Consider the following 27,844-nt stretch of genomic DNA (forward strand, 5'->3'; position numbering starts at 1 on the left):
TTATAGTCTCTTATGGTAGGCATGGAGTATGAAAGTGATTTCAGTACTCATCAGTCTTTTGTATCATGCCTCATTTCAGGCTGATCGTATTACATACTCCCATTTGGGGACACAGCTGGAAATTTAAACTGCATCCTCAACCATTACTTTAGATTTATACTGAAAGAAATCTGTGAGCAAACACAGACTGTAATGTGTAGCCTGATGGAAGTGAGACACTGGAGGAGGAACTTACCTCAGACTGGAGATTTCTAACCTTTAACTGTGCACCCAGTGATTGCAAAATCTGAACAATTACTCAGTAGTAGAGGTGATAAAATATAGTGCACTGCTGATGTTTCATCGAATCCTGGAGGAGTTTTCTGTGAGGGAAGCTGCAGTGTGTAATCTGGGACATTTGTGTTCAGTGCTCCTCCGTTGATTTCCTAATTACTCACAAAAATGCAAATCTACGCTGTTTGTTAATTCTTCATGTCAGTTCGTGTGCATCCATATTTGTGTCCAAGAGTCAAATTGAGTAAGCGAGTGAAAGATTGACAGTGAGTGAGAAAGCTTGCTTGTTAATTAAGGAAAAAGTTACAATGCTGAAGTGCAATTGTATGAGTAGACTTTTTACAGACTTGGATTTGTTTTTTATGGGCCAGGTATCCTGAATGAAAAAATAACTTAACATTTAGTCCAAACTTGCAGTATCTGTTCAACCTCGCCATGTTGTCAGCATAAATCCAAAGACTATTTTTTGTAATGTTTATTTACATGAAGTTGAATAAAGTACAAATTGCAGTGACTTATGCCACACCTGGTGCGTAGGTCCGGATACCAAGTGTTTTGCTCTTCATGAGCGGAACAGCGGCTGATTATCATCCTTACACTATACGACCCCACTGTGCTATAAATATTAGCGGCCACCATCAAAGAAAATATTTAGCTTGCAAAGAAAAACACTTGAGCCCTCTTGAAGAAGAATATCAAGTTTGAATGGTGTGTGTACTCTAGCATCATTGGATACCTTACTAAAGTTTCTCCTGGCCCGAGACGAAGCTGCAGAGTGTCTGAGCTTATTTGAGAAAAATGTTTGAGTTAGAGGAGTGTGCTGGAGTCCCAAACTCCCTCTCTCACATAAATGCAGAGGTCTGTCTGTTGATTCAGCCTGCAAAGAGATGAGTAATGGATATTTGGATTTAATCCTTGTCTATTACCATTCCTTGTTTTCTTTTGCCAACACACATCACCGTGACATGTTTATTATAAAACTGTACATACAGTATTTATACATGCAGTATGCACACCTGTATGCAAGAGCACACAACCCACACTCAAACACACACACACACACACACACACACACACACACACGCACACACGCATGCCAAACATTGACATACTCACACTCACATATGTGTATTCACACACTCACTTTCTTGAGGTGTAGTGACATTGGCACCAACGTTAGATTTCTTCAAAATGACTTAGTTTCCTGTGTTTTCCCCAGTAGCATTTGTAGACGTCAGACTGCAGGGCGATAATCTGACTGTTATGAGAAACAACCGACCATTACAGCCCCGCTTCGAGCCTCCGCTGTGTCAGACACTTAATGGCAGCTTACCAGTAGCTTGTGTGTTCACAGAGAAACACATTAAGGGCTTTCTGTGAAGTCGCTTATTGTAATCAAACTATGTGGTTTGTTTATTATTATTCTTTATGGAAGGAGTTGGCATTCACGTTCGTATTTTCTCTGTGGGACTGATTTCTTCATTACTTTGAAAGCAAAATGTTCTCTTCATAAAAAAACTCTTGATATAGAAAAATAACTGATAATAGAAATGTCCCAAAAATATACTTCATCATTCATCATCAAAGTACTCAAAAATATGGCGCTCAGCCTAACCAACAAGAGAACTGGTGTTAAAGCATCCTGTGTGTTCCATTGCCTTGTCGGGTTGTTGTTCAGAGACTTTCATTTAGGTAAATCTTGAGATTTGTGTCACATAAAATGTTTCACAGCTATAATTCTGGAAAAATGTTTGCTTCAGCTGTTTCAAATTTCTTAAATTACCTTGGACTCCAGGCTTATAATTCCTTTACTTCGGTTTTGATGTGTGGATAGATCAGATTGTTATTTCTTCATCTTGGATCTCAGTATTTGCTTTTGGTTTTGACTTGTGAGAAAGTTGTGTCAATGATTCAAGAGTTTGTTAAGTTGAGTAGTAGTAGTGCTTTGGCAACTTCTTGTTTAATGCCTAAAACACCAAATGGTACTAGATCCTCACTCTTTAGAAAATGTATTCCTAATGGATAGATGGATCGTCAGGGGCAAGTGATCGAGCAGGTGGTGCAGTGCAAATATTTAGGTGTGAATTTTGACCACAGTTTAGATTAGGGGCACTGTGTGTGTGTGTGTGTGTGTGTGTGTGTGTGTGTGTGTGTGTGTGTTGTTGTGTGTGTGTGTGTGTGTGTGTGTGTGTTTTGGGTAGAACATGCCCAAACCAAATATTTTCTTCTTTCTTAAAATTCTGCATTATTGTATTTTTAATTATACTCTACCAAAGCTGAAAAATAATGGCCGGTATCCAAATCCTCCCAAGACGCAAGCGTTCTAAAATGGCGGTTTTGTGCCACTTTCCCATTTTAATTTGTCCTTAAAAAGTTCCATTATAACGTTATACTCATTTCTTTAAAAAAAAAAAAAAATGTCTTGCTGAATTGTAAGACACTGAATCCCTACTGCCTCTCTGGATCTTTTCTCTGGAAAAGAGAATAAGTCAACTTGAGCATCAAAATATCTGTTGATAACGTTCAGTTGGAGTCTGACAGAGTAACTGATGATCTCCACACTACTGTTGGTCAATATGCCAAAAGACTGTAGCAGCGATGGAAGGTTATAGCAGCTATTCCTCCCAGATGTTGTGAAAGACCGATCAACCCTCAGAGGAAACATTTTGCTGTCACTGTTGCTAAAAGAGGTGTGACCTTTGGTTGAACTTGTGCTTCACTTAGTTTCATTGCCATGATTAACTGAGAATTCTTTTTCTTTACCATATTGTGAAGAGATTACATATGGTACATCTATATGTATTACGTGTCAGTTTACACCCAGTGGTATTTTACATAGAATAGAATTAGAATTGAATTTGTCAACAGGAACTAACAAACAAACAACGACACATTGTCTCTTTCTGCATTTGTGCCTCTAAATCATGCGGTATGCTGATAGAAAACTTGCGATACGAATGATGGTATAATCGTTCTCACAAATTTTCTCACCAGTCAGTACATTCCAATGATCCAAAGAGAGCGTCTCGGCCCACGTCTTTTGCGTCCTGTATGAGCTCAGCGGTGAGTTATGGGCAAATGCAAGGGTGCTACCTGGCAAGGGCTTTGCTGGGTGTAATGTTTGCAGCATATTCCATTGATTCATAAGCTGGAGGCCCGGTGATGATTCTGTAGCGGTATTCCCGTAAACCTCTGTCTGGCTGAGATGCTAAGGATGGAATGCTGGGTAATGGAATGAGAGTGCTTCCTGAGTCACAGCCACTAGAGAGGGAGAGTGAGAGAACACCCCTGGTCTGGCATCTGCTTGGCTGAATCACCTCAATCAAACTTGGCTGGGAATACACATGACGTTTGTGGAAACGGGAGATAAGTGGTAGAGGAAGAGATGAGTGTTGCATCACCTTGACTGAAGTTGGATTCAAAGAGAAAGAAGGAGATTTATGGGAGTTTGTGACTGTTTCTGCCCAAGTATCTTCTGATTAGTCCTCTAGTTGCAAAATGAACATGAGCATGCACCACAAACAAAGAGACACAAAACATACATTTTTAGTTCACTGCTGTCCTTTTCCTTCTCCACAGTCTGTCGGTCAGGTCAAATGTTCTCATTCTTGTGTGACCAGTGTGGTATGACTATTGCATCTCGTTGTAACCAAAGGAATTCTGACTTTCATTTCGCCAATGAATCCAACCAGTCTCACTGCAAAAATATGATCTGGTTCAAGTAAGTGTCGAAATATCACTGGAATACCAGAAGAAATGTGCTCCGGGCCTCAGTTTAATCAAGAAAAAGCTGCAGAGTTGGCTCAGATATGTCATCATAAAAATGTATTTTTAGTCTAAACCTTGCCTTGAGAAGTACTCACACAAGTTTCACACACCACGCTTTTGCTGATGAGGGGAAAAAAGCTGCCAGCTTATTGTGAATCAGACCAGATTGGTTTTACCTTTTTAACTATTTGTAGCACAGATAAAGAGACCTTTCTGGGATTCTCTTCGCCTGGACAGACATGCCACGGCTGACCACATGTCTATCGAGTCTGTATTACTCATGCATTTTCAGACAACAGTGACTCCTCTCGCAGACCTCTCTGTGTATGACTTAGCACACGGGTGGGTTTTTGATTTACATCTCGGCTGTGCCACATGCTGTTCTTGGCTCGATGCTGCTGTGTTTCATCAAAGAAAAATCCGCTCCACTCTTACTGTGGCAGTTAAGACGGCCGTCCGCCGCTGCGCTGCCTCTGCCAGAGCTGACTGGGCCCTTGCAGCTGTCAGCTGGAGAGAGAGACTGAAAGAGAGAGAGAGAGATGGCCGTAGAGAGATGTAGCCATTAGGATCAGGGCTTCACTGACCTCCCTAAACAAGCTGCAAGAACACAGATTGTTTGTGTGTGAAAGGGCAGTTATGGACGTCTGAGTCAATCATGAGGAGACTCGCATTTAATTTTTTCCCACCAGAGAGTCTCCTACTACTCCATCAGCAGTTTATCTCATTGTATCTGTGATTAAGATGTGCGTAACATATACAACACATAATAGTTGCTAAGTGTGCATCACAGCCCGGGACCCAGATCACCTTTTGAAAGGGACAAGTTTTAAATGCTCAAAAACCCTGTTTAAGTAGTGTCTGAAATGGCCCTTTTTTCAAGGCTGGACATGTTGGAGATTAAGTCGCCAACCAATCAAACATTGGCTTCAACTGAGTGGTCAAAAACAAACGGGCAAACATGATGCGAGCCGAGGCTGTTTTAATACCTTCATTAGAGCTGAGGAGAAAGCAGCCAAAAGCTTGAGTTTTATCCTCTCTCTTGTTCTCCCTCCGTCGCTGCCAGGAAGCTGCCATGGGGCAGTGCCCAGTCAGCTCACTGCACCATTGGCTGGCGCTGCCCCAGAGGACTATGAAAGACATTATAAACTCTAATACTGCAGTTTATATACTTTAATAGTGCTTGTTAATAGAAGCCCAGCATTCTGGAAGAATTACATATTCTCTAGTCATGTGCATTGCAGTCCAGCCCCTGCACTGTATTAACTTACTTAGCAGGACTAATAAGCGCACAAATTAACGACGGAATAAAGGTTGCTTACAGAAAAATAAAGTACTCTTGTTTGTCGGCAAATTATGTGGGTTGGTATCAGTCACAAACCCCGAGCGTCACAACTTGCACATGATTCGGACTCATATATTAATGCGTGCATTATTTCATGGCAGATATAGATCTGTCCACGTTATTGTCCTAGATAGAGAGCCCAGTTCCATCACACAGAGTCAATATCTATTTAAGCATTCTTTCAATGATATATTTTAAAGCACTGGCAAGCAAATCTCTGAGTTTATACCAAATTTATAATAGCTTATGTATTGCTTGAATTCAGGACCTCTAATGGTTCCATCAGTGTCGAGAGTGATATGATGCCATTCATCCAAAGCACACAGGCAGCATTGTAGCACAGGTGGACTGGTGTTTTGTCAAAGTGTTTCTTCTTTAGGAAATGTGGACAGTACAATGCTGCATGAAGAGAGGAAGTAGAATATTTTGGGAAGGTGAGCCCTGTTCAGGTTAACACTTGTAAGTCCAAGTTGCAGGGAGCTGGGAGCCTCGCCAGGCCGACTCTGGATGTTAATAAAGTTAAGAGGCTCTTTGCCAGCACTGTGATCTGTAACGCTTAGGGATATTTTTACAGACTTTTTACAGACAATTACATTTGAAAGGGAAGACTGGTTTTCAGTGAGCTAGTTTTGGAGCAAGGAGATAAAGTATGTGATAAGAAGATGCAATTTCCCATGTTTTTTTCACTGTGTGGGAATCTTTTCTGAATGAGAACACCCCATCTAGTACTCAGACAGCAAACAAGACATTAATCCTTTGAACACTGCAATAGAAATGGTGTGCCAGTGCCTACATTGTAATTTTTGATAATTGTGATGTCATTTATTGGAGTCATTTTTCAACTCGAAAGCCAAAAGTCTTACCTTTCTGCTGCAAAAAGAATGAGATTGTTGATTCATATTTCCAGGTCATTTCCTCAGCTAATCCAAAGATTGTCAATTTATTCTGTCTGTCACATGTCAGGTGTCTTTGTTTAATCATATTTGACAGACCGCTTGCCGAACAGTGGGTTGAAGGAATCTAAGATGACTTTGGCTTGTAGTTGCTGTACTGATGTCGCTGCCTACCAGAGATGTTTGCTCGATTTCACCATCTGGGACTAAAAACCACAGCTCACAGATGAGCCGGTTTCTCTGCCCAGACGTTATCGTTGGAAACAGTAGAGACATCTGTAATCTTCTGGCTCCTGTAGTATCTGTCTGCTTTATATTGTCTACAAGAAATTGCATTTGAGAGAAAGTGGTGCAGTTTTCATTCTGTTGGCAGTGTGTTCCTGTAATTCTAAATGAGGAAACCATTCTCCTGTAAGCGTTTTTTCTAAAGACAATCGGTTCTGTTCTTCTTTGATTTTCTTGTTGCCAGGATTCAACGTACAATCCCTTTTTTTCATATGGTTCATATGGGCTGAGCCTAAGTGTGTTAAATGGATCCATATTACACCGAGTAATAGCCTCAGTATGCACTCTTCATTAACATGCTTAACATTCCCCCCAAGACCCAGAAGTCGGCTTCTATAATACACTGCTTAACACAAACATCATGTTGGACACTTAGGATCTCTTATGGGGCTCGTTGTTGGCAGTTTTATGAGTGCGCAGATTTGGACTGTGTGTGTGTGTGTGTGTGTGTGTGTGTGTGTGTGTGGTGTGTGTGTGTGTGTGTGTGTGTGTGTGTGTGTGTCTGTGCGCGGGCGCACGCTAATGTTTGGGTCAAAGTGGAGGACAGAATAGACATGTTCATGAACTCTGAACATGGAAACCTTGAAAATGTAAGATACACACTTTTTTGCCAGCTAATTAGAGCAGAGATCCAACCTAAAATCCAGTGAAGAGGTTAATACAATGCTGTGCAAAATGTTATTGTTTTTAGCTGTTTTGGCTTGAGGACGGAATATGTTGCAACACTGGTCAGCCGCTTGTTGCATGTTTCCAAAACAGGACACGCAACTTTGCTTTTGAAAGTAAGAAATCTCAAAACTTGGCAAAGTAAATGCAGACCCCCTGATATTTTTTTTGACTGAATCAATCACAAGTGAGATATAATGGTCATTTAATGCTTTGGGACATACTTAATATCTGTGTGTGTCATATAATATTTGATTAGGTATTTGTGTGCTTGTATTTGTGTAGATGTCTGTTTTTATCAATTGATTAGAAATGTTTGCTTTGGATCGCCACCTGATGGACCTTCCAAACCTTGATTTCTGTAATATTTAATAAAGATGGTGGTGGCAGGCAGGTTAAGCTAAAAATGGATGTTGAAAGATTTAAGCCAAATGTGAACCAGTGCGTAGCTGTCCTAGCTGGCTTGAAATTTACAGCTGTTTCCCCCAGCTCAACGTTTAACCTTTACAAGGAAGCCAAAACCCATCAAGAAGAGCTTCACTTAGCTTAAAACTGATACGCTCAAAATTCTTGGATCCACACAGACAAGACACATGGTTCACATGGCTTAGGTAGCTAATAAACCTTCCTGTAGCAGAAAACATCTTTTATACATCACCAGGAGTTTTTTGAAGGGGATATTTGGGATGAGTACCTGGCTTTCTCCCCAGTATGTCCTCAGTGAAGCTGAGTCACAGATGGAGTGGACAGATTGAAGGAGTGAAGAGAGGAAAGGAAAGCACGATTTCTCTCCTTTCTGTCTATCTAACGCTTGCCCTTAAAAAGTCAGCTCACAGCACATGTTGACTAATACTGATAAAAAGCCTAATCTGGCACTTTCAGCTCGTATCGACAGTGATCTAAAAGGCATGTGTTTGAAAGTTGAAATGAATTAGGCAGCGTCAGAGCCGTGACAGCCAGGTGCTGAGCACTTGGCCCAGGACAACTGGAGCCTCAGCCAATTGGAAAGTGCTTTTAGAATTTATCTGCACCCTTCTCCCTTGACAAATTATTTTATTGTTCCCACACAGTTGGTTTTCATTTAGTATTTTGGCTAATGATAAGCTGAGAGCATGTGGGCTATTGTTATTGCTTTGTTCAGCACAGATACTTCACATCTAACAGTACACTCTCATGCAATAGAAACATGACACACAGAAGGTGCACAAATGTACACATGTGGTACACAGAATAGGGAACTTTAGCATATAGGATAAGATGGACAATCTTGATACGCTTATTGCGTTGTTTATGCTGTAAATGGCTTTGTGGCGGGATGACCTTTGTGACTGTCTGTCAAACGGGGGAATGCTGCTTCCTAAGGAAACAACTTCTGCACAACCTCCCTCAGCGAACCCTAAACTCAGCTCCAAAACCCTTAATCACATTATTCAGTGTGTCTCATGTACCCGGACTAGTAGATATGCTGTGTGAGAGCTGCAGATGGAAAAGATAGGGTGAAACTCGCCTCACGTCCGAGCCTTGCCCTCTGCTTGACCGGAGCTCAGTACATCAGGACTAGGCCACTAATCTTTAACAAATGCTGGGAGTCTCCATGACCGGGCCCTCGCTGAGATGGCTTAGTCAAAACAGCCCTACCGCTCCCGAACACAACCTCAGCCTCTATCTTAAGTCAAACACTGATTAACTAACACATACCTGCTGCTTGTTCCACTACATTACACAGCCCTGTGCATTTTGCAGTGCTCCATAGAGTTTGACAGCGTGCTTGCTGTCCTGTAGAGGAACACACAGGCCTTTCAGGGTTTTTTGTTAAAACAATGCAGGACATTTTAAGTGAGCAAAAGCATAGAAATACTGCACCGAATGACTAGAGTTTTATTGTTGTCATTTACTGCTTTGTGGTCTGAGTCGACAAAAGAACTATATAAATAAGGGTTTAGCATTGTTACTGTGCTGCATTGTGAAAACCTGTGGTATTTTCCGTTAAGGGATACGAACAAAGCAACAAAAAAAACTAATGTACAACACGTTGACATGTTTTCTTTTCTCCCTGTAAGCATGGGTTACGCTCAAACTGTGCTTTACATTTACTGTGAAAATAAATCACCAAAATCAGCTAGTAACAATTCACCCTGACAACCATAAACCAAACAGCCAAGATGTTGACAGTCTGGTTTGGATGTAATCATTTTGCGATTAAGATCGCTGGGTTTGTAACAAAGTTGCATCATCACAGCGTCCCCTGCCAACTTACTTGATGGGTAAAAGCACAACAAATGTTTTTACCAGAAGATACAGGTGATAAAACAATCTTTTTGTCCATTTTCAAATGTTATTGATCTTTCACTTCCCATGTTTCCCTATTGGTTTTAACTGATTGCCAATTTCACTTGATCACACTGAACAGTACCGCCAACATTTATCGGAGATTTCTCACTGTTTATGTGGGCTTAGCCTGGATTAACGGAAGTAGCCAACATTTCCAGAATGAAGCCGGACATGTCATGGAACAGTTGGCACGTCTGACATGTTGAATTGAGCATCACCGTTTGTACTGTAACCTGTCATCTTGGAGAAACATAATACATTAAGTATTTTAAAATATTTAAAATGACATGGACATATACATAGTGATGAATAATTCAAGTTTATTTTTGAGTCATTTGTATGCATCTTTGGTGCCTTGATTGTCTCGGTGCTCATATCTGATGGCACATAAATGGCAGTTTAGTACTGGCCTCCAACATAAATTGGCGGTAGGTTTTTTATTATTTGCAAATCTTTGAGAATGATTTGATACGCTGGGAGCAATACATTTTGCACAATTTCTGCAATAACAAAGTCATTATTGTTCTAAAGAATGCAGTTTTTTATTCCAGCTAGAAAAAAAATGGAAGTTAAACAGGAACGATTAATTAAATAGAATGAATTATAAAAAAAGAAACTTAGCAAGGATGTACTTTAATTTGAGGGCCTGAAAATGCTGCAGTGAAAGAAATATGTAATGCTTAGCCCCTAAAACCGCAATTCAACAAAAGTCAACAAGACCTGTTAGCTATGTCCTTGATAGCTTTAGCTGTAAATGTAAATGCACAGTTTACCACAGTGCCCACTTTTACAGGGCCAGACCTGTCATTTGACACGAAAATATGGCCAATCTGGGCCACTGTAAAGATGCCAGTCGTCTACAAGCCTCAAGAGCTGTGAGTCATGAAGGAGTCCAGCGAGAGAGGCAAAGCATCAGTATATGTACACTGCAGCCTGCCAAAGTACACTCATTTAACAGCACAAAAAGACTTGCAATGAGGACCCGCATGTTTATCTTAGGGATGATGTAAAAGGGCCAGAATTCATATTTCACATCACATTTCTCTTTTAAGACGGTTTCTTTCAATTTTTACATGCAAGGAAACAAACATTTGCATTTCAAAGTTCTTCAAATAAAAATAAATGAAAAGCAAACCTTTTGGGTTTGGAGACTAATTTGGAAAATAGGTCAGGGTCGAAATGAATATTTTTTATGGTTCGTAAAAGAGCTTCACAATGAATGCCAGGTTATGTGAAAGGCTTGACACATGGTACAGTCCAGAGCCCTTCCAAGTTCTCTTTTTGTTCAGACCTTACACTATCGGGCCAAGATCAGCCAAACAACACACATGGCAGAGGCCAAGATGAGGAGAATGACTTCTTTATTTCTGCTTGTTATTGTCTGATTAAGCTCCTACTCAACCCAGACCTACCTAAAAATCTAACACCTGCCAACCTTCACTTTTTACTTTTGAGTTTATTACACTCGGATGCACACACACACACACACACACACACACATACACACACATACACACACACACACACACACACACACACATACACACACACGTGTGTACCCCAAGTTTCTCTCTGAACATCAGAATAACTCCTTTTTTATATTTTTCTTCTTATCCTCACATAGCTTATCTATTTCTGTGATACAATGTTACCTTCAAACCACTCCTCATTTGTAAGACACTTCTAATAGATAGACACATTCCGATCTATTCTCAACTGTGGGATCGGGTTACCTTAAACTAAGCCTTCTACATGCTTAAATATTCTACCTATCAGTTGGCATGATGAGCAGTGGCAATTATATTAGCGCCATTCCTGTTTGCTTGGTATTTGTAAAGCAAAGTATAAGTAAGGAATCCTCATTTATTCTTAATGCAATCTCACCTTAGAGGACATTCTTGGTCCACAGGTGATAAATGATGTCTATTGTCTTTTGTTGACTGTGCCTGTATGTCCTTTTGCACCGTATATATTTTTCTCGCATGTGTCATTACACTGTAAAACTATGAGTTCTTCTTAAAGCACCAAATTCAATCCTAATAATCCCTGTTTATATTGTACTGTTCTTAGTTATATAAATGTTACTGAAAGTGCTGGGGTTGGGGCCAGAGTCAAACAGAGTGAAAAGTTCCGACTCTGAAATCGTTTCACTAGACAAAACTCTTGTCTCACTTTAGCTGTAAGCATCGGCTGACTCACGTGGTGAAGGGACGTAGCTAGAGCAGAAATCATAATAAAAGGAATCTTATTACAGCCATTAAACAAGAGAAGGAAAACACAGGAGGGCTTTAATGCCTGGACATCTAAAATGCTTACGCAGTGAGAATATATTTGCTCATAAAGCTCTTTGATGGTGGCCCTGTCTGTTCCAACACAGCGCTGCTGTCTGTGTAAATAGCTGTGTATTGACCTCCCACCGCACAAGATTGAATGTATTTCCATAGGTGTCATTTGGTACCATTTTTGGTTTTTACAGGCCCCACTGGTCCGTAGTCCTTGTAACTACGGAGGCCCAGGAGTCTTGCCATTGCTGCTTAAGCGGTGGCCAACAATGGGCTCTTCCGACAGGGTTGACTATGAACTGCAGCCCCCTTCCTCACAGCAGCATGGAGCTCTGTTTGATGTGAAGTGATATATAATGTCTGCTGGACTGTCCCTCTCAGGTTACTTTCGAGTGCATGTTCCTGTCGCTATGTGTGATCTGTGTTTGTGAGTGTGTGGTTGTGAGGGGTAGGGGGGTAAACCTCAGTGCCAAAGCCTTTGGTGAATGAGGACTCCCCACACAATAAAAGAATGGTATTGCTTACTTCCTTAGCTATGTGTGGTTTGAAACTCAACACAGGTCTGCTCAGTTGAAAGCCTGGGGCCCTCTCATATTTATTCTGTATATTTATGAAAACCCCAATACTGTGGTGCCCTCTGAGTGAAGGAGGAGGCCATTTTTCAGCCAAGTTAATGCCCTTTGGTGGAGGATGTTGACTGCGCTGTTGGTTTGAATCAGTTACAGAACCATTAACCATTTTGCTGTGTGTCATCAGTTTTAAATTAAACAGTGTCACTATTCTTAGAACAAGTTGAGTGATCGTCCTCATTTCAAGATATCTTCCTTGAAGATAATCTGAAAAAGACGAACCACGTTGTCAAAGAGTGATCTCACTTGAACCGCGAACTGCAGTGCATCATCAGATGACTGTATCACAGGTTAATTCTCTGACATACAGTAGCTGGGCATTGTTTTAGTGTACATTTTCTTTTGCGATGTGTCCTGTCTTGTAAGATAACATTTGTTTTAAGGCAGGCAGAAGGATGTAGTGCCTTGTGTTTGAGTAGATCGGCTTACTTTGTGCTGAAGTATAGGGTTTAATAATCCGGCGATGGGATGAAAAAACATGTATAATCAAATCAAAATAAAAGCCCTCTGTGCCTCTGCTGTCATAGCAAATTCATGGGCTTTTGAAAAACCCGTTTTCCTCAAAGAGCTCCATTTTGGGGGTGAGTTAACCGCTTATCTCCCTGACTAGCTAATATTCATTGTGGTCACTGTGGAGAAGCAATGGCCTCAACTTTAACCGGAAACTTCAAAAGTGAAGCAATTACTATGCATGCTTTGAACATATCCTTTTCACAAAGTAACATTCCATTATTCCTCCTGCGCTACAACAACAAAAAGTAACAAGTAGGAAGTGAAATTGGATTCCTCTTTTGGTTCCTAAAACATCTGGTTTGGCCCTTGTTTTAAACAACTAGCATCCCCTCTGAGAATAACAGAAGGTTATGTGCCCTGTGAGTAGGTAACAAAATAATCATTTTCAAATGTTGCTCCTTTCGAATGTGATTTAATTACCATTCAACCTCTCAGTTGGACCACCGACCATCAAGGCAATTTTCCTCCAGACGTTTTCCTAACTATTCATTTATTTCTCCCCCACTGCTGCCTCTAAACCATTAGAAGTATACAGTAATTGCTTAAAATTGATCACTTGTTTTACAGAAGTCATATAAATCTCTCCTCTTGTCAAAGTATAATCGATGGGAGGAGGCGGTGTTGGGTGAGAAGAAGAGAGAGTATCTGTCAGATGGGCCTCAGTGCGTCTGCTACATGGAGATATTCTCATGTTCTGTGGTCGAGTTTGGCCACTGTCATTTCCGAGGAATTTCCTGCCATCTGTGTTCAATCGAAATCTCTCACAGATTTGGGATTCCATGTCAATATTGGGTGCTGGCTGAAGAGGACCGAAGGAGTATTGCGAGTTTTGTACCGACAGCCTTTTGGGCCAAAAGGAAAAGGCCATTGGTGCTGGGATGAGCTAACACAGCAAGACAGCATAGTATAGCAAATTATCTAAACAGCTGCACATGCATAGTAACCCACATCAAACCAATGAAGTTAGGGTGGACAGATAGCTCAGTTAGTAGCGCGGCCGGCTATGTATAGAGGTTTCCTCCTCGGCGCAGTGGGTCCAGGTTCAACTCCGACTGGTGGCCCTTTGCTGCATGTCATTCCCCCTTTCATATCTTCATCTGTCCAGTCAAAAATAAAGGCTGAAAATAACCCAAAAATATCATATGAAACTAAGTAAATTTTGGAATATGAATGGAATATCCGAATATGCAATTCTTGCTAATAATAAACATCATCATTAGAAAAAATAATCCAACTGACAGACCTTAGCAAACATTTATATATAAAAACAAACTTAACTCAATTTATAGTCAGTTTTTGGCTCATATGTATACACTATAGTGTGCATTTCTCATTGTTTCAATATTTAATAACTAAACAAACAAAAGAAACAAACAAACACTTAACATAATAGTCTCTGACTTTCCTTTATACCATCTGCATTAAAAAAGGGAAATTAGGATAAATAAAATTGCGCTATCGTGTCTCTTTTTTCGTTGATAATTCAACATGAAAATAAAGCCATCATCTCAAATGACCTCTGTTTGAAAAAAGTTATTTACATAACCCAGCCGTCCTCAACAATACAAATCTGTTGTGCTATTGTAGCAATTGTGACAAACAGCGCCATGCTTATGTTTGACAAATTGATCTGATTTCTCTACAGTTTCAGAGGGACGTCTGGTGTGTTTTGGTGCTACTTGAGCATGAACACGAACAAACTGAGGTCTATTGTTCAGAAGGGGAAAATGCAGTGTCTGCACTAAGTCATCATGCTTATTGTTTATAGCAGATTGATATACACTGGTTATTCTCATGAGTGAACACACACACAAGCACTCAGACACTGAGTCAAAAACGCAGACACTCAAAGTACTGTGCACACAGATACAGGATCTAAAACTTGTCAAATAAACACGGATTGCAAACATTTTGTTACACTATTTATATTTAGTTGTTGCAGGAAATAACTTGTTTTGGTTGAGAAATATACCAGTCTCACCTTTAACACGTTCTCTGAGGGTGTGGGGCTTGTCAGTCCTCTGGACTGGCATCGCTCTGCCAGTATTTACTGCTGCCTCCCCAGACAGAGCAGCCTCTTGTTTGGGTTTGAAGCACCTCCTGATCCCATGCCAAGGTTTCAGCACTGTTGGCCCAGCTCCGTGGCCGTGTTGTCACCAGCCCTATAAAGGTGTCTGTCACAAAGCCATGCGTCTCTGTCACGTCTGCCAGCCAAGTGCATCACGTCTTGACAGTCTGCCGGTCTGTCAAGTCAGTCCGTGGGCCTGACTGATGCTTTGTACACTGTTTGGCCTTTACAATTATGTGGCTTTTCTGTCAAATTATAGGATGTGGTTTGGCTGAGCACTCCTTGTAAAACTTTGTGATTGTCTGTGATTAATCCTGGCAGTGTACAGATTTATGGGCAAAATCTTGTTTTGACAGGGATTGTCATGATAGATTTGTGGCTGCTATTGGCTTTAAAGTGGTTTGTTGACTATGCACATTTTTGTTGTATTAAGAAATGTTCTAAAATAGTTGGACTTGAAGATAGAAGATGTGCTTATTTTTGTGACGATCAATCATTGCTACGGTGCTTTTTTATTGCCATTTCCAGATGTCCGTGTGCAAACATTGTCTTTCTGCACAATGCGATCTTTTCCTTGGATTTCCTGGTGATTAAGTCTGGGTTTCTGTATTTTTTCTCTTCAAATATACTCTTGTGGTTTATAGTTGCTAATGCTAATTACTCACTTCTGTTGATTCTGACATGTCCCTCTTATAGCTGTTAGAAACGCAAACACACAATAATTATTTAAAGACAGGCTTACTCTGAGTTTACACTTGCAAATGTAATAACTGAGACTGCTGTGACTGCATTTTTTCATTAGTTTGTAAAAGAGATGTGCAACATGAGCATTATGTGAAGATTTCAAAATTATACATCAACCCGTCAGAATATACACTCAGTGGCCAGTTTATTAGGTTTACCCGGCTAAAACTAGTCAACAAGAAGGTCGATTTAATACGAGGGAGACCTGTAATGTAATGTACTGTAATGTACAGTATAACGTATTCAAAATAATATGATGACAATAATAACAATTCAACAGTACAAACTACAGCCTCCAAAATGACCATAAAGTTGAATCAACACAGTCTCAACAATAACTGAAAATTATGAGCTTCATGAAGTTAGGAGGATTTGTTGCAGGTCTGTTGTTTTAGGCATTACCAGGGTCGTTTTAATAAACTGCCCACTCAATGTAAGTCTGTTATTTCTCCGGTGTTTACAACCACTGCATATTCAAACAAAGCTTTATTGAAAAGGACACAATGGCTGGAACAATATCCTAAATTGAAAAATGACAACATCAAAATGTAACTGTCTATAATCCACATATATGTGTGCCAGGTGACTGGCTTTATCAGGGGGAGGTCAGATGTTTTATTAAAACACGTTATCAGTTGTTGCATCCAAAGCTCTGCCAATGAATTTGAGTGAAATAACTAAAATAATAAATAATTTGCCTAAAGGGGAATCACATGCAACAAAGCTAATAATGAGTTTGTTGCACTAGAGGACACTCTGAAATTATGTGCTTTAAAATTCAAACAAAATCTTGTGTAATTTTTTATTATATTATGTTACTGACTGACTGATCTGAGCTTGAACCTATATTATCTGTAGCTCTTTGTCTTAAGACCATGCTTTTTCTCCCATTGATGTGGATCACCTGTTGATAGATTTGCTGTCAAAAGGTATGGCCTGGAGGGCATGACCAGTGACAAGGTGCTACCACCAGGTGGTGACATGCACAAGTGTAAAGTTTTAATTATGTTAATCAGGGAGTACAGCGGAGAAAAGGATTGGATGTGACGGTTGGTAAGAATTGACCAGTAATGAACACAGCCGTTCACTGCATCTTCATCTGTAGACTTTAGTGTGTGTGTGTGTGTGTATGTGTGTGTGTGTGTTTGTGTGTGTGAGAGAGAGAAAGATAGAGAGAGAAAGACACAAAGAAAGAAAGGCGTGTGCAGAGTCACATAATCCCACAACATTTTCTCCTGTGTTTTGGTTCTGACTTGCAGCGCCCCCTCTTTCAACCATGTGGTAAGGTGGTTGATCTTTTGGAGTCGGTGGGCACCGGGGTGGGTGGTGTGTGTTGCTGGGGTTGGGGATGGGAGTGTTGTTGGCTGCCAACTATTTGTTTGTGTTCATGACTGCGGTTAGCACTGCTCCATTTGAAAAGCCTGGTATTATGAGGACGCCGGCTTCCCACAACATGTGCCTTCTTTTCCAAAATGCAGGAGAGCTAATCATTTACCCACCGCTGCATTCATCAGTATGACTTAAAACCTTTGTAGCCACTTAGCATGAACAACCAGACGTATCCGCAAAGAGGTTTGCATTGACAACTGGGCTTATTTGTTATATGTACTAATGATTTCTTTAATCTCATAACTCTTTTGGAGTTGATGTGAACTCTTTTTGTGCTGTGCCCAGAAATAGTCAAAGCTTGGAGGTGGAGGCCTCTGGAGCCACATGAGTCCCTCTTCTTCACTAACCTTTTGTATTCAACTTTCTTGAAGCTAATCGGAGGTTATTGTGTGACCAAGCTGACCATGAGAAAACAGTGAGGAACAAGGATACCTGGATGAGAGCAGCTAAAATCAGCTAGAACAAATTAATTTTTAGCCTCATGAAGGTTCTCTTGTCTTCTGGTACTGGTAATCCTGCTACAAAAACATGGACATTTCTGTGCTCCAACTGTAATTTAATAGAGTTTTTCTTCTTCCCTCGCTCTGCACCTGCTTTAAGAGGAGCTTTCTCCGTAGACGTTGTTATTTTTCATTTACTTGTGCCCTCAGGTTTTTCAATCATACATCCATTACTAAGCAAACAAATAAGTTCCGGGCCTATGCCGCAGACACAAATATAGACATGAGTTATGAGATTCGGAGAAGCCGGGAAAGGCTTTGGACCCTAATACACAACATCTGTACCAGACAAGACACACAATCAGAGCATCCCTCTACAAAGTCTTGCAGACTTCTGTCACACACTTGTGTCTGTTGACCTGTCTCATGTTAAAAGAGAGGGAGGAGGAGAGGGGGAGACCAATGGCAAGTGGGGGTGTCTGGGCAAACGGGAATAAAATGATCATTATTAACTGTTTTGGTGCTGAATGTTATGATTTATGGTGCCAAAGTGGGGCCAGTTGAGGTGTCACATTGGATTTCCAGAGGCATCTGTCTTGCGGTTTTGGCAGCTTGTTGTACCTTGGGTTCAGATGTTGGGATCACACTCTTGACATCCCGTTTCCCTCTCCAGCACCACCCCCCCCCCCTTCTTTTAGCAGAGTACACCTCCGATCACTCCCCTTTCCTCTCCTTAAACCATCTTTCCATTGGCACATCTGCTTTTCATTGAGGCCTGCATGTCTCTGAAGACTTGAACGCATTAAACGCTGGCACAAGCACAGTCTCACTCTGGCACTTAACACAACGCTTAGGTGACTTAAAAGGGAGAGGCGAGAATTATAGAAAATGAAGTGTCACCGAAATAAAAAATCGCCCCAGATTACCACCAATTACACTTAATAATGCTGTCTATAACATCTGCTGATCAGATGGAGGATTGGTGTTGTCTGTAAAGAAGTAATGTCACCAGAAAGTGCGAGAAGGTGAGAGATTCATTGAGGGAGACAGTGACATCTTTAACTATGTGATAATGTAGTTTGATCTTAACTGTACAGACTTGAATGCTTTTATGGCAATGCAGTCATAACTGCATATCTTGGGATAATTACCATGTTGTTTCAGAGGGGTTAAGCTCTGCTAGATTGGAGACATGTGTCTGCTCAGCTTTATTAGTCATTTATTAGTCACTGAGGTCAGGGGAGAGTTTTTAGCCAAGGCACAACACTGCTGAACTTGAACATGACTCTGATCATCAGCCCCGAGGCAGCCTGAATAGGTGTACAATTACAGCAGACCCTAACTGGCCTTGATCCCTAATGGGAAATTCATCCAGTATGTGAAGCCTGTTCAACAATCAATGTAATCGCCGTCACAGTGACCGCAACTATCCACTAAAGAGTGAGTCGTGCCCCTAATTATCAGAATTATCGAGTGTGCATTCACTCAGTGTTCCTGTCTATTGTCTTATTTTTCAGCCTCCATGGTCACGGCGGCTGTATTAATCAGCAGGAGAATTTGAAAACACTTTACACTCAAGATCATTATGCATCTGAGTTTACCAGCGTTGAACGCTGTGTTCCCAGAGGATTTTGACTACAAGAAAGCATGACAAATGGATGACATCAGAGCAGCCATATTGCAGGGTGATTGGAACCTTGTTTTCCTCCACAACCTCAGCCAAAAATTAATCATACATGTCCCAAAACAAGTTCTCAAATAACCACGTATATCCCTTTATAATTGCAAACTTAAAGCATTACATGCATGTATTCATGTGCAATGGAGCATACAAACTGGTATACTGCTCCTTTAGTTTTAAGTTTACCTTCATCCTGCTGCAGTGATGCTCACTGAAAGGAACGTGCTACTTTAATTATACAGGAGAAGAGAGGAGGCATGGTGAGCAATAGATACCATGTGATGACATTTATGGGCCGGAAGATACCACTTTAGATGTAACAGAGTATTATTAGACATGTTATCAACGGGGATTGTTTCTTGCTCACAGTCCTTGTTCCAATAGTTTTTTTTTCTTTTTTCAAGGTGGTGTTTTAGGAGGCGAATAACAATAGAGTCCTTATTTGTGCCTAGTTGCTAATATCAGTGGCTGTTTGTGAGGACGAGCCAGAACATCTGTACATGGTCTCTCCACTGAGCACAACATTTGCCCCTGGTGCTTCTGGCACTACCCTACCTCTTTCTCTGTCTTTCTTTGTGCCTCTGCGTCCCTGCTCTCACGCCCTTGCAGCATCACTCCTAATTGGCCCCGATTGCTTGCAAATGTGTGTACATCAGAGTAGCATCCCACCCTGCTTGTTCTAAGGTGCTCACAAGAATTGAACAAAATAGTAAACTCCATTTCTGTAGATAATCTGCAGAGATTAACTTTAAATGTTTTTTTAATTATTGTACCTACAGATTGAGATCAATTTAAAAGTACCCTGTGGAGCTTTTGTGTGATGAAAGCATTTCCTCCATAGAACATTTGCAAAGGTGGAATTTAGGACTATTTTGAATCCTTCAAACCTTAAAACATCCATGTTAACTTGATAGCGTTCTATTTGTTCCCTACCGCATTGCTATGCTTCTTTGCACGTTACTGCCACCAACTGTTGATCCGTGAAATAGCGTGAAGCTGTCGGTAGGAATGCGTATCATGTCGTCCGTGAGCGAAGTTGCTGAAAACATTGCTGCATAGAGTTTCTACCACCGGTCAAAAAACACACAGCAACTTTAAATTTTTTCCTTTTTCAGGAAATTATTTTTTTAACAGCTCAAGTTTTGCCCAGAACATGACATGGAAAAAATTGAAATCCAAAGCCAAAGGAATGTAAAGTACGATGAGCACACAGCTGCTCAACAGACCACCCATAAGCTCTGCACAATCAAAAGAAGTCATCTCTCTCTCATACTCACTCACATTTACACATTAACACACACACACACAGACACAAACACACACACACACACACACATCATACCTGCTCTCACCTCCTGTCACTGCTGCTGGATATCTTACATTTCACCTCAGACCATGATGCTCTCTCTGGCTTCCACCTCCTGATCAAACTAGGCTCTGACACAATGAAATGTTCACCGCTGAATTACCATGGCACATTCACATGTAAACTGAATTTACTGTTGGGTCCCATCCAAGCCACCATATGTTGAGGAGCCTTTTTCCCCAAACGGAGCATGACGGATACTGTTAATGTAGCAAAGCTCTAAATCACCTTAGTGCTAACTTTCTGCAGCAAGACCTTTCGCACTCATTTGACACTCTGATTTTAATGTCCTGGGGACACTAAGAAGGTGTCTCTCGGATGGAGACACTTACAGTAGGTCCACTTGAGCTTTTGCAACACAATGCAAAACTCAGCATGAATGTTGGATATAGATTCACAGACAAGGGAGTCTTTTTTTAAGTACTTTCACCTGTTTGTATTTGAACGAGTAAAGCCATGCAAGGGTTTCCTTGACACTTGCTCATTGTCTCTCTCTAGACCAGTTGATGATTCTGCAACCAATTGCCATGCAAACGCCTAGATGCAATTAAAAAAGTGAAAGTCAGCTCACAAGCGGTAAAAAACAACAAATTTCTAATAAAGGAAGAAGTTCCACTCTTACGATACTTCAGGCTTCTGAACTGGTTGCAGTTCCACCAGACACAGGCAAGTGCTGAATGAATGGGACTCTATGGAGCTATACCCTTCAAAATCTACTTTCCTCAGGATATCATTTTTTGTCAAGTAATTTGAATCTTGCATTTAAAAGAGGAGACTAACACAATATACCCTGCTGGGTGTTTTTTAAAGTGTCTTTTTTGTTCTTAAGAGCCTTTAAAAATCTCATAGGCGTCATACACATCATACGGCCGGGGATGCTGCTTTACGGCAAGCTCTGAGTCACTTCCTTTTTTCTCTCTAGGCATCTACAACACAGCGAACAGGTTAGGCTCTCCCTGTCAATCCACGTGCTAGAAAGAGGTTTGTTAATGTTTTAAAGACCACGCCGACATATTCAGTCTGACATTCTGGCTCCGCTTCGGATGCCATCAAGCGGGATCTCCGGTCGTAATCAGTCCTTCACTGACCAATCAGCATTCATCAAACAAGACAAATTTAGCCGTTTAGCTCCATAGACTCCCATTCATTTTTCACTCGCCTGCAATCACCCCCAGTGGAACTCTAGTGGAACTGCAACCAGAATTGTTATAATGGGGCTTAATAGGGAGTAAACAGGCTTTCCGTAAACGGGCTTTGCTTATATACTTCTCTTACTTATGTTCACTATGAGCATGTATGCTTCAGTATGAGTGATGATACCAACTAAGGTTGGGTATTATTTAAAAATATTCAAGACTAGTGTGGATATGATACCTGACTTTTATCAATACTGTATTTCAGAAATATAAATACAGTTTTTTACCAAACCCTTTTAATGTAATTTCATTTATATTTAAGACATAAAAGGTTCTAAATGATGTTGTCTAAACACAAACAGCTGTACAAGAAGTTTGCCTGTATAAAACAGTCTAAAAGCAAAATGTGTATTTTAATCAGGAACCATCTGATCTTGAGTCATACATGAGTAAACAGAAGATTGGGAATCTAACAAGAATTGGTACGTGATTTGGTACAAATTTTGGAAGTTGGTACTAAAAATTATTGATTATATTAATAAGCTCAGTGCAACCTCTGTTCAATGATTTCTGGCAGTGAAGACTCTTTCTAGTGATATTTCCCAAAAAATCTATCTGCAGACGGGTAATCAATGCTCTGGGATAATTCGTGTCTTCTCTCTATGTCTAACTCATCTACACGGTGGGTTTTCCTGGCAAACATCTAATCTGTATTGTGAAAGAGCGCTTTGAAAGAGCATTGTCTCATAATTTGGGTTACATTTACCGGGCTGCCTGGTGTGGGTCTTTGTTTTATATGGTGGTGACTATGATATGTGTGTGAGAGAGAGCATGTGCATTCAGTCAAGGCCTTGTTGACCAACTGCCAGGATATCCAGTGATTTGTAATGACGATATTTTTATGTGGTTGTTTGTGCTTTTGTGTGCATGCATATGGACAGTTAGGGCCTAATTAAGACATCTCTGATGATGTTGGTCATCTCTATCCTGACTCATGTCACTTCTGGCCATCCTGATTGAATTACTCCTGACTTGAGGCAGAGGAACACTTGGCTTCCCATCAACGGGCCTTGAAACCTTCATAGAGAAACAAAGTTGTATACGCTCAGCCAACAAGCAGTGAAAAAAGTAAAACAAAAAAGACCAAACAATCCAGAATATGATAAACAGAATGATTTGTATGCTTGAAAACAGACCAGAGCTGAAAGACATTTAGCCTTTTGTTAACAGCTTTGAGTGAAACCAGCGCTGTTCCTACGGTCCCCTGGCGATACTTGACTGTTTGCGTTGCTCGCTTTGCCTTTTCTTTACTTCTTTGTGTTTCAGCCATGACCCGCGACAAGACAAATGCAGAGGAGACTAAGGATACATCCACTGTAGGAGGGATATGTGAAAAGATGTTACTTAAGTTGAGAATAGCATGACTCACAAAATTCCCTTGTTTTCTCTTGTCTTTTGTTCGTCCTTGTAACCTTTTTCCCATATTCTAAAACACTAACCCCTCTTTCTTTCTTCTACTGTTTACTCTCCCTCTCCATCTGTTACTCATGTTGTAAAATCTTTCTCCTTTGTTAGTCTTTTTTCCTTTTTCATCTGTAGCCCAAACCCCTTATTTTTGCTGAATATTTCCCTCACTATTTTCATTTTTATTTTTACCCCATACATCCTTTTCATTCCCTTCCAATACCTTTTTATTTGTTTTCTCTTGCATACAGAGTGCTTGTGTGACTTTATTAATAAGGGATCATGGTGTGTGATAACATTGTCAATAACATCATAAGAAGCAAATTGAATTTGAGAAATTGAGTTAGGAAAGTTGGAACAGGGGACGCGTGGTTGCCTACGCAAGATTGTGTGGGGATATCGGCTTACCCGTCAGAAATGTTTCCTCATACATTGAGTTCTTCCTTTGTTCACTTTCATCTCTCTCTTTCTTATTTTATTATGTCTTTTGTTCCCTTTCATGAAAACGTTATTTCTTCTCAAATAGTCAGGTTGGAATGATAAAAAACCTATGACTAAAGAAAATTCTTAAAAATGTGCTTAGTTGTATAGTTCTTGAGCCTGAGGAATAACAACAACAAAAAAGAACATTTTAATTTAGTAACCCATTGTGCAGATATATGACACATTCATTTGTTCCTTCCTTCCTTCGCCCAGTTTTTTGTTTTTGTTGCATGAATCTCTGAAGAAGCAGGAAAAACATCTTTAGGAATCTGACTTAGCACTTCCAGATGAAATCCCTGAGGACTTACATCACACTTTAATTGCAAGGTTGTTCTTTTACAAAATGTGTAATTTACCAAATAATAAATTAAATTAATGAGGTCAACACATTTTCACAAAAGGATTGATGCAAAGAATTAGAACTGGTGGTAAATTTAAATCGACAGGATGTCATTTTAATTCTTGATTACACTTTTATTGGCTGGATATTCCGGACAAATTAATTTCAGTTTGTTTTTCCCCCCAAAATGGACGCATCTCTATTTGGAATACAATTCCTCAATTAGTCCAGCAATAATATTTAGCAATAAATCTTTCCAACGTTATTCTTAGTGTCACCAGTTGGGCTTTGCCAAAGAGCTCTCCATATATCACTAGATACCACAGTTGTGGCAGCCAACGATTAATCCTCAAGAGAATACTCATAATCTAATAGGATTTCAACATGTCACTGATGGCATGGATCCCACTATAAACTGAGTATTTTTCCAGAGCAGTCAGTAAATCACTGGGTCCACTCTGCTAAGCCAGTTTTTAATTTTAGACTGACATTGGATCACTGCTAAGCTTCACAAATCAGAGGATTTAGCCAGTTTAGTGATATTCTTTCTGCTCTTCTTTCAGTGAATGGTGCCTACTGCTCAAAGGATTTAGACATTGAGCTAGGGGACGCTGAGGGCACCCTGATGCGATGTGGGCAGAGCCTACCACTACTGGTGGGGGGTCATTTAGGGGGGCTTTATTCCCAGAGCCTCCACTGCGACAGACCTACACCCGACCTCAGTCTGCAGGACGGCCCCCACCAAGACACCAGGTAAACTGTCACTATCATTGCCGTTATGTAACAATTTTGTTCCTGTTCCAGTTTGGAATTTTTCCGGTTGGGTATAGTATTACTAACAATATGCAGGTACAGTGTGTTTATCATTATCTTTGCTATTGTGCACCAGCCGTACACATATGTTGCTGAAAGCTTTACACAGTCTCACCGATGAGGTCCAAAGTACAACATTTATGTTATGCTAATGGGATTCTTCTGTTGTGTAATTTTTGACCACTGTTGGTCAAGTCAGAAAGAATATCCCGTACAGTTCTTTTTTGTTGGGTTCTTTTCCCTCCTCATCCATCAAAGTGCTTCTGGACAGCCATTCACTTCTCTCATAGTGTCTCTCAATATTTTCACTATAGCCAAACAGGAAATGGTGCTCCTGAATAGAAAGACAGAGGAGGGGGTCAAATATAACGATGACAAAGTCAATCCTAGCTAGCGTTAGCTATGTTTTTCCCCCAGCATGCTAACGGGAAAGGACAAAGACGATTCCTTCATGAGACAGCCCGGAGAAAAGAGAGCTCTTCTCACATCACTCAGGGGCTTTGGACAAAATCCATAATGAGCCAACTGACAGGAATGATTATGTAGGAGATCACAGCAACGCATGGAGAAATTTGACCTGGGTCCCCCATTCAGCAGGGCAAAGATTCCCACCATAATACACAGTATTGTAAAAGGTGACCCTTCACAGGCTGTAATTATGCCACCACAACAGGTGACTCCCTATTTATCCCCAATGTAGGGTTGGGTTTAACCCCTTTATGTCATCAAAGCCTGTCAGAAGGACACACTAGCCAGTGGCCTCTCAGTCTCAGTAGCCATCCATCCATCCCCCCCTCTCTATTCTTAGTCATAAATGCCCATTCATATCCCTTCACTACCAGGAGATCCACTTTCATTTATTCATAAAAATACTTTGGATCATCAGCAGTGGATATTACCCCGTTATTAACATCAATGTTAATGTATGTTTCATAACTTACAATGAATGAGAGACTTGGTTGAAATATAAATTGAGGTCAGTGGGACTCATTTAGAATGACATGGTTTTAATGTGAACTGAGAGATTGGAGGAGGGGTAAGCAAACAGGAGACTAAACTCTGACAGTGCTCCTGGTGGAAAGGATAAACCAGCCAGTATCTGTCATCAGCCGGTGAGCTAATGGCGCTCATATTCCTCTTTGTGTGATTTTCTCCTCGCAGATCCTCCTCTGCCTTCCAGAGGACCCTGTCGGGGGCCTCACCCAGCCTGGGCTGCAGCAATGCCAACGGGGCTCGCTCGTCTCTCTGTTACCCAATCAAACAGGAGAGCTCAATGGGCTACAAGATCTCCAACACAGCGTCTGGGGGCCACAGCACGTCTCAGCCCGGGTTTCCAAACTGTAGGGCAGGCCAAGTCTTGGGGATGACAAGAGACGAGATAGTTGGAGCGCCTCATGTTAGCAACAGCGGTAGTGGCGTATGCACAGTGAGCGATGTAGGCAGTGCTGTGTCGGGGGACACAGTGCAACCGTTTAATAATGAAGGTGGCTCCTCCCCACTGGCTTTGTCCCCAACTGGCTCCCGTCATTCAGCGCGGCTGCTCAGTGCTAGCAGTCTGAGGAGACACTGCCTGTCCCTGGCCTCACAGTCCACCGCCGCTGGCAGCGTTGCTGCCACAGGTTCCCCGTCGACTACTGGCACTACTTCCGAGGAGATCAATATCACCGCCATCATCTGCTCCTCCTCCCAAATGTCGATGGTTGCCTGCGTCAACGGTTTCCGCACTAACCTCTCGCCCAGCCACGCCAGCAGTGCCGGCTTCTGCTCCTCTTCCTCCTCCTCTTCTACATCCCCACCCTCTAACTCCTGCTCACGGGAAGCCCCCCAGAGGCCCCCACCTCACGGCAGCCCCCAGCAGGCCACACTACAGGAGAGCTGTCAGCTATCCTCACCTGCCACCTGCCTGCTGTCCCTCTCCTCCTCCTCCTCCTCATCCTCCTCTTCAGTGTCATCAGTGGAGCCGGAGCAGGGCCAAGGGCAGAGCCAGGGGCTGTGTGAGGAGCGGGGCTCCATGCTGCAGGGGCGTGGGGCTGGAGGAACAGCCGGGGGAGGTGTGGGAGGAGGAGGAGGAGGCTCGGACGGGTTGGGGTTACTGATGAGCGGGGCCCTGTTGTCTGGGATGCTGCATTTGGGGCCTGAAGCCGGGGCAATCCTGGATGGGGGCCAAAGATCAGGGGCTGCCCTCAAACAGGAGCCCCTGGACGATTTTTCTCCCAGCGAAGATGAACTCTTTCAGCACCACTATCATCATCACCATCACTTGAGTGGTCGTAGTGGGCACCTTTGTCAGCCCCACCACCCCTCTCGCCCTGCTATGCCTCCACCCTACCACTTGCACCAATACGTGGGGCCCAGTCCTGGGGGCCTGCTGCACCACCAAAACCAGCAAACAGCACCAACCTCTTCCCTGGGACTCAAACCGACCTCTGGAGGCCCTCCTGGGTCTCACTCAGCCCCAGAGCGAGAAGAAGTCGGAGGAGGATCACTGGTCGATAAGCAGGTGTGTCGCTGGATTGACTGCAGTGCTGCGTACGAGCAGCAGGAGGAGCTTGTGAGGCACATTGAGAAGGTCCACATTGACCAGCGCAAAGGTGAGGACTTCACCTGTTTCTGGGCCGGCTGCATTCGCCGCTACAAGCCTTTCAACGCCCGCTACAAGCTGCTCATTCACATGAGAGTCCACTCCGGAGAGAAACCTAACAAGTGTATGGTGAGTCATCATGATTCTGTCAAATTATCCAAACAACACTTGCCAGGCCCCCAAAAACTAGTGTCATAGACAAATACAGCCAACCACTATTCTTCAAAATCCCCTCATAGTCAGTTGTCTTACTTTTACTAATCTTTGCTTTGTTTTGGAAAATATTAGGTTGTAATTATTGGTTTAATATGAGTGTAGTTTGTTCCATAATTGCAACCATCTGTTGAATTAAACACA

The 27,844-nt window shown here is 41.6% G+C and overlaps 1 protein-coding gene across 2 annotated transcripts in view; it reads left to right on the top strand.

Moving 5' to 3' along the window:
- The window catches only part of glis1b (GLIS family zinc finger 1b), an 81,108-nt gene that overhangs the window by 2,177 nt on the left and 51,087 nt on the right, over window positions 1–27,844 (top strand). For both annotated transcript variants that reach the window (XM_032524798.1, XM_032524799.1), the window contains exons 3-4: window positions 24,657–24,846; window positions 26,068–27,616. In XM_032524798.1, the coding sequence (XP_032380689.1) occupies window positions 24,657–24,846; window positions 26,068–27,616 (1,739 nt within the window). The remainder of the gene's footprint in view (window positions 1–24,656; window positions 24,847–26,067; window positions 27,617–27,844) is intronic.

This window comes from Etheostoma spectabile, chromosome 9 (assembly GCF_008692095.1).
Source record: "Etheostoma spectabile isolate EspeVRDwgs_2016 chromosome 9, UIUC_Espe_1.0, whole genome shotgun sequence".
NCBI classification, from domain to species: domain Eukaryota; kingdom Metazoa; phylum Chordata; class Actinopteri; order Perciformes; family Percidae; genus Etheostoma; species Etheostoma spectabile.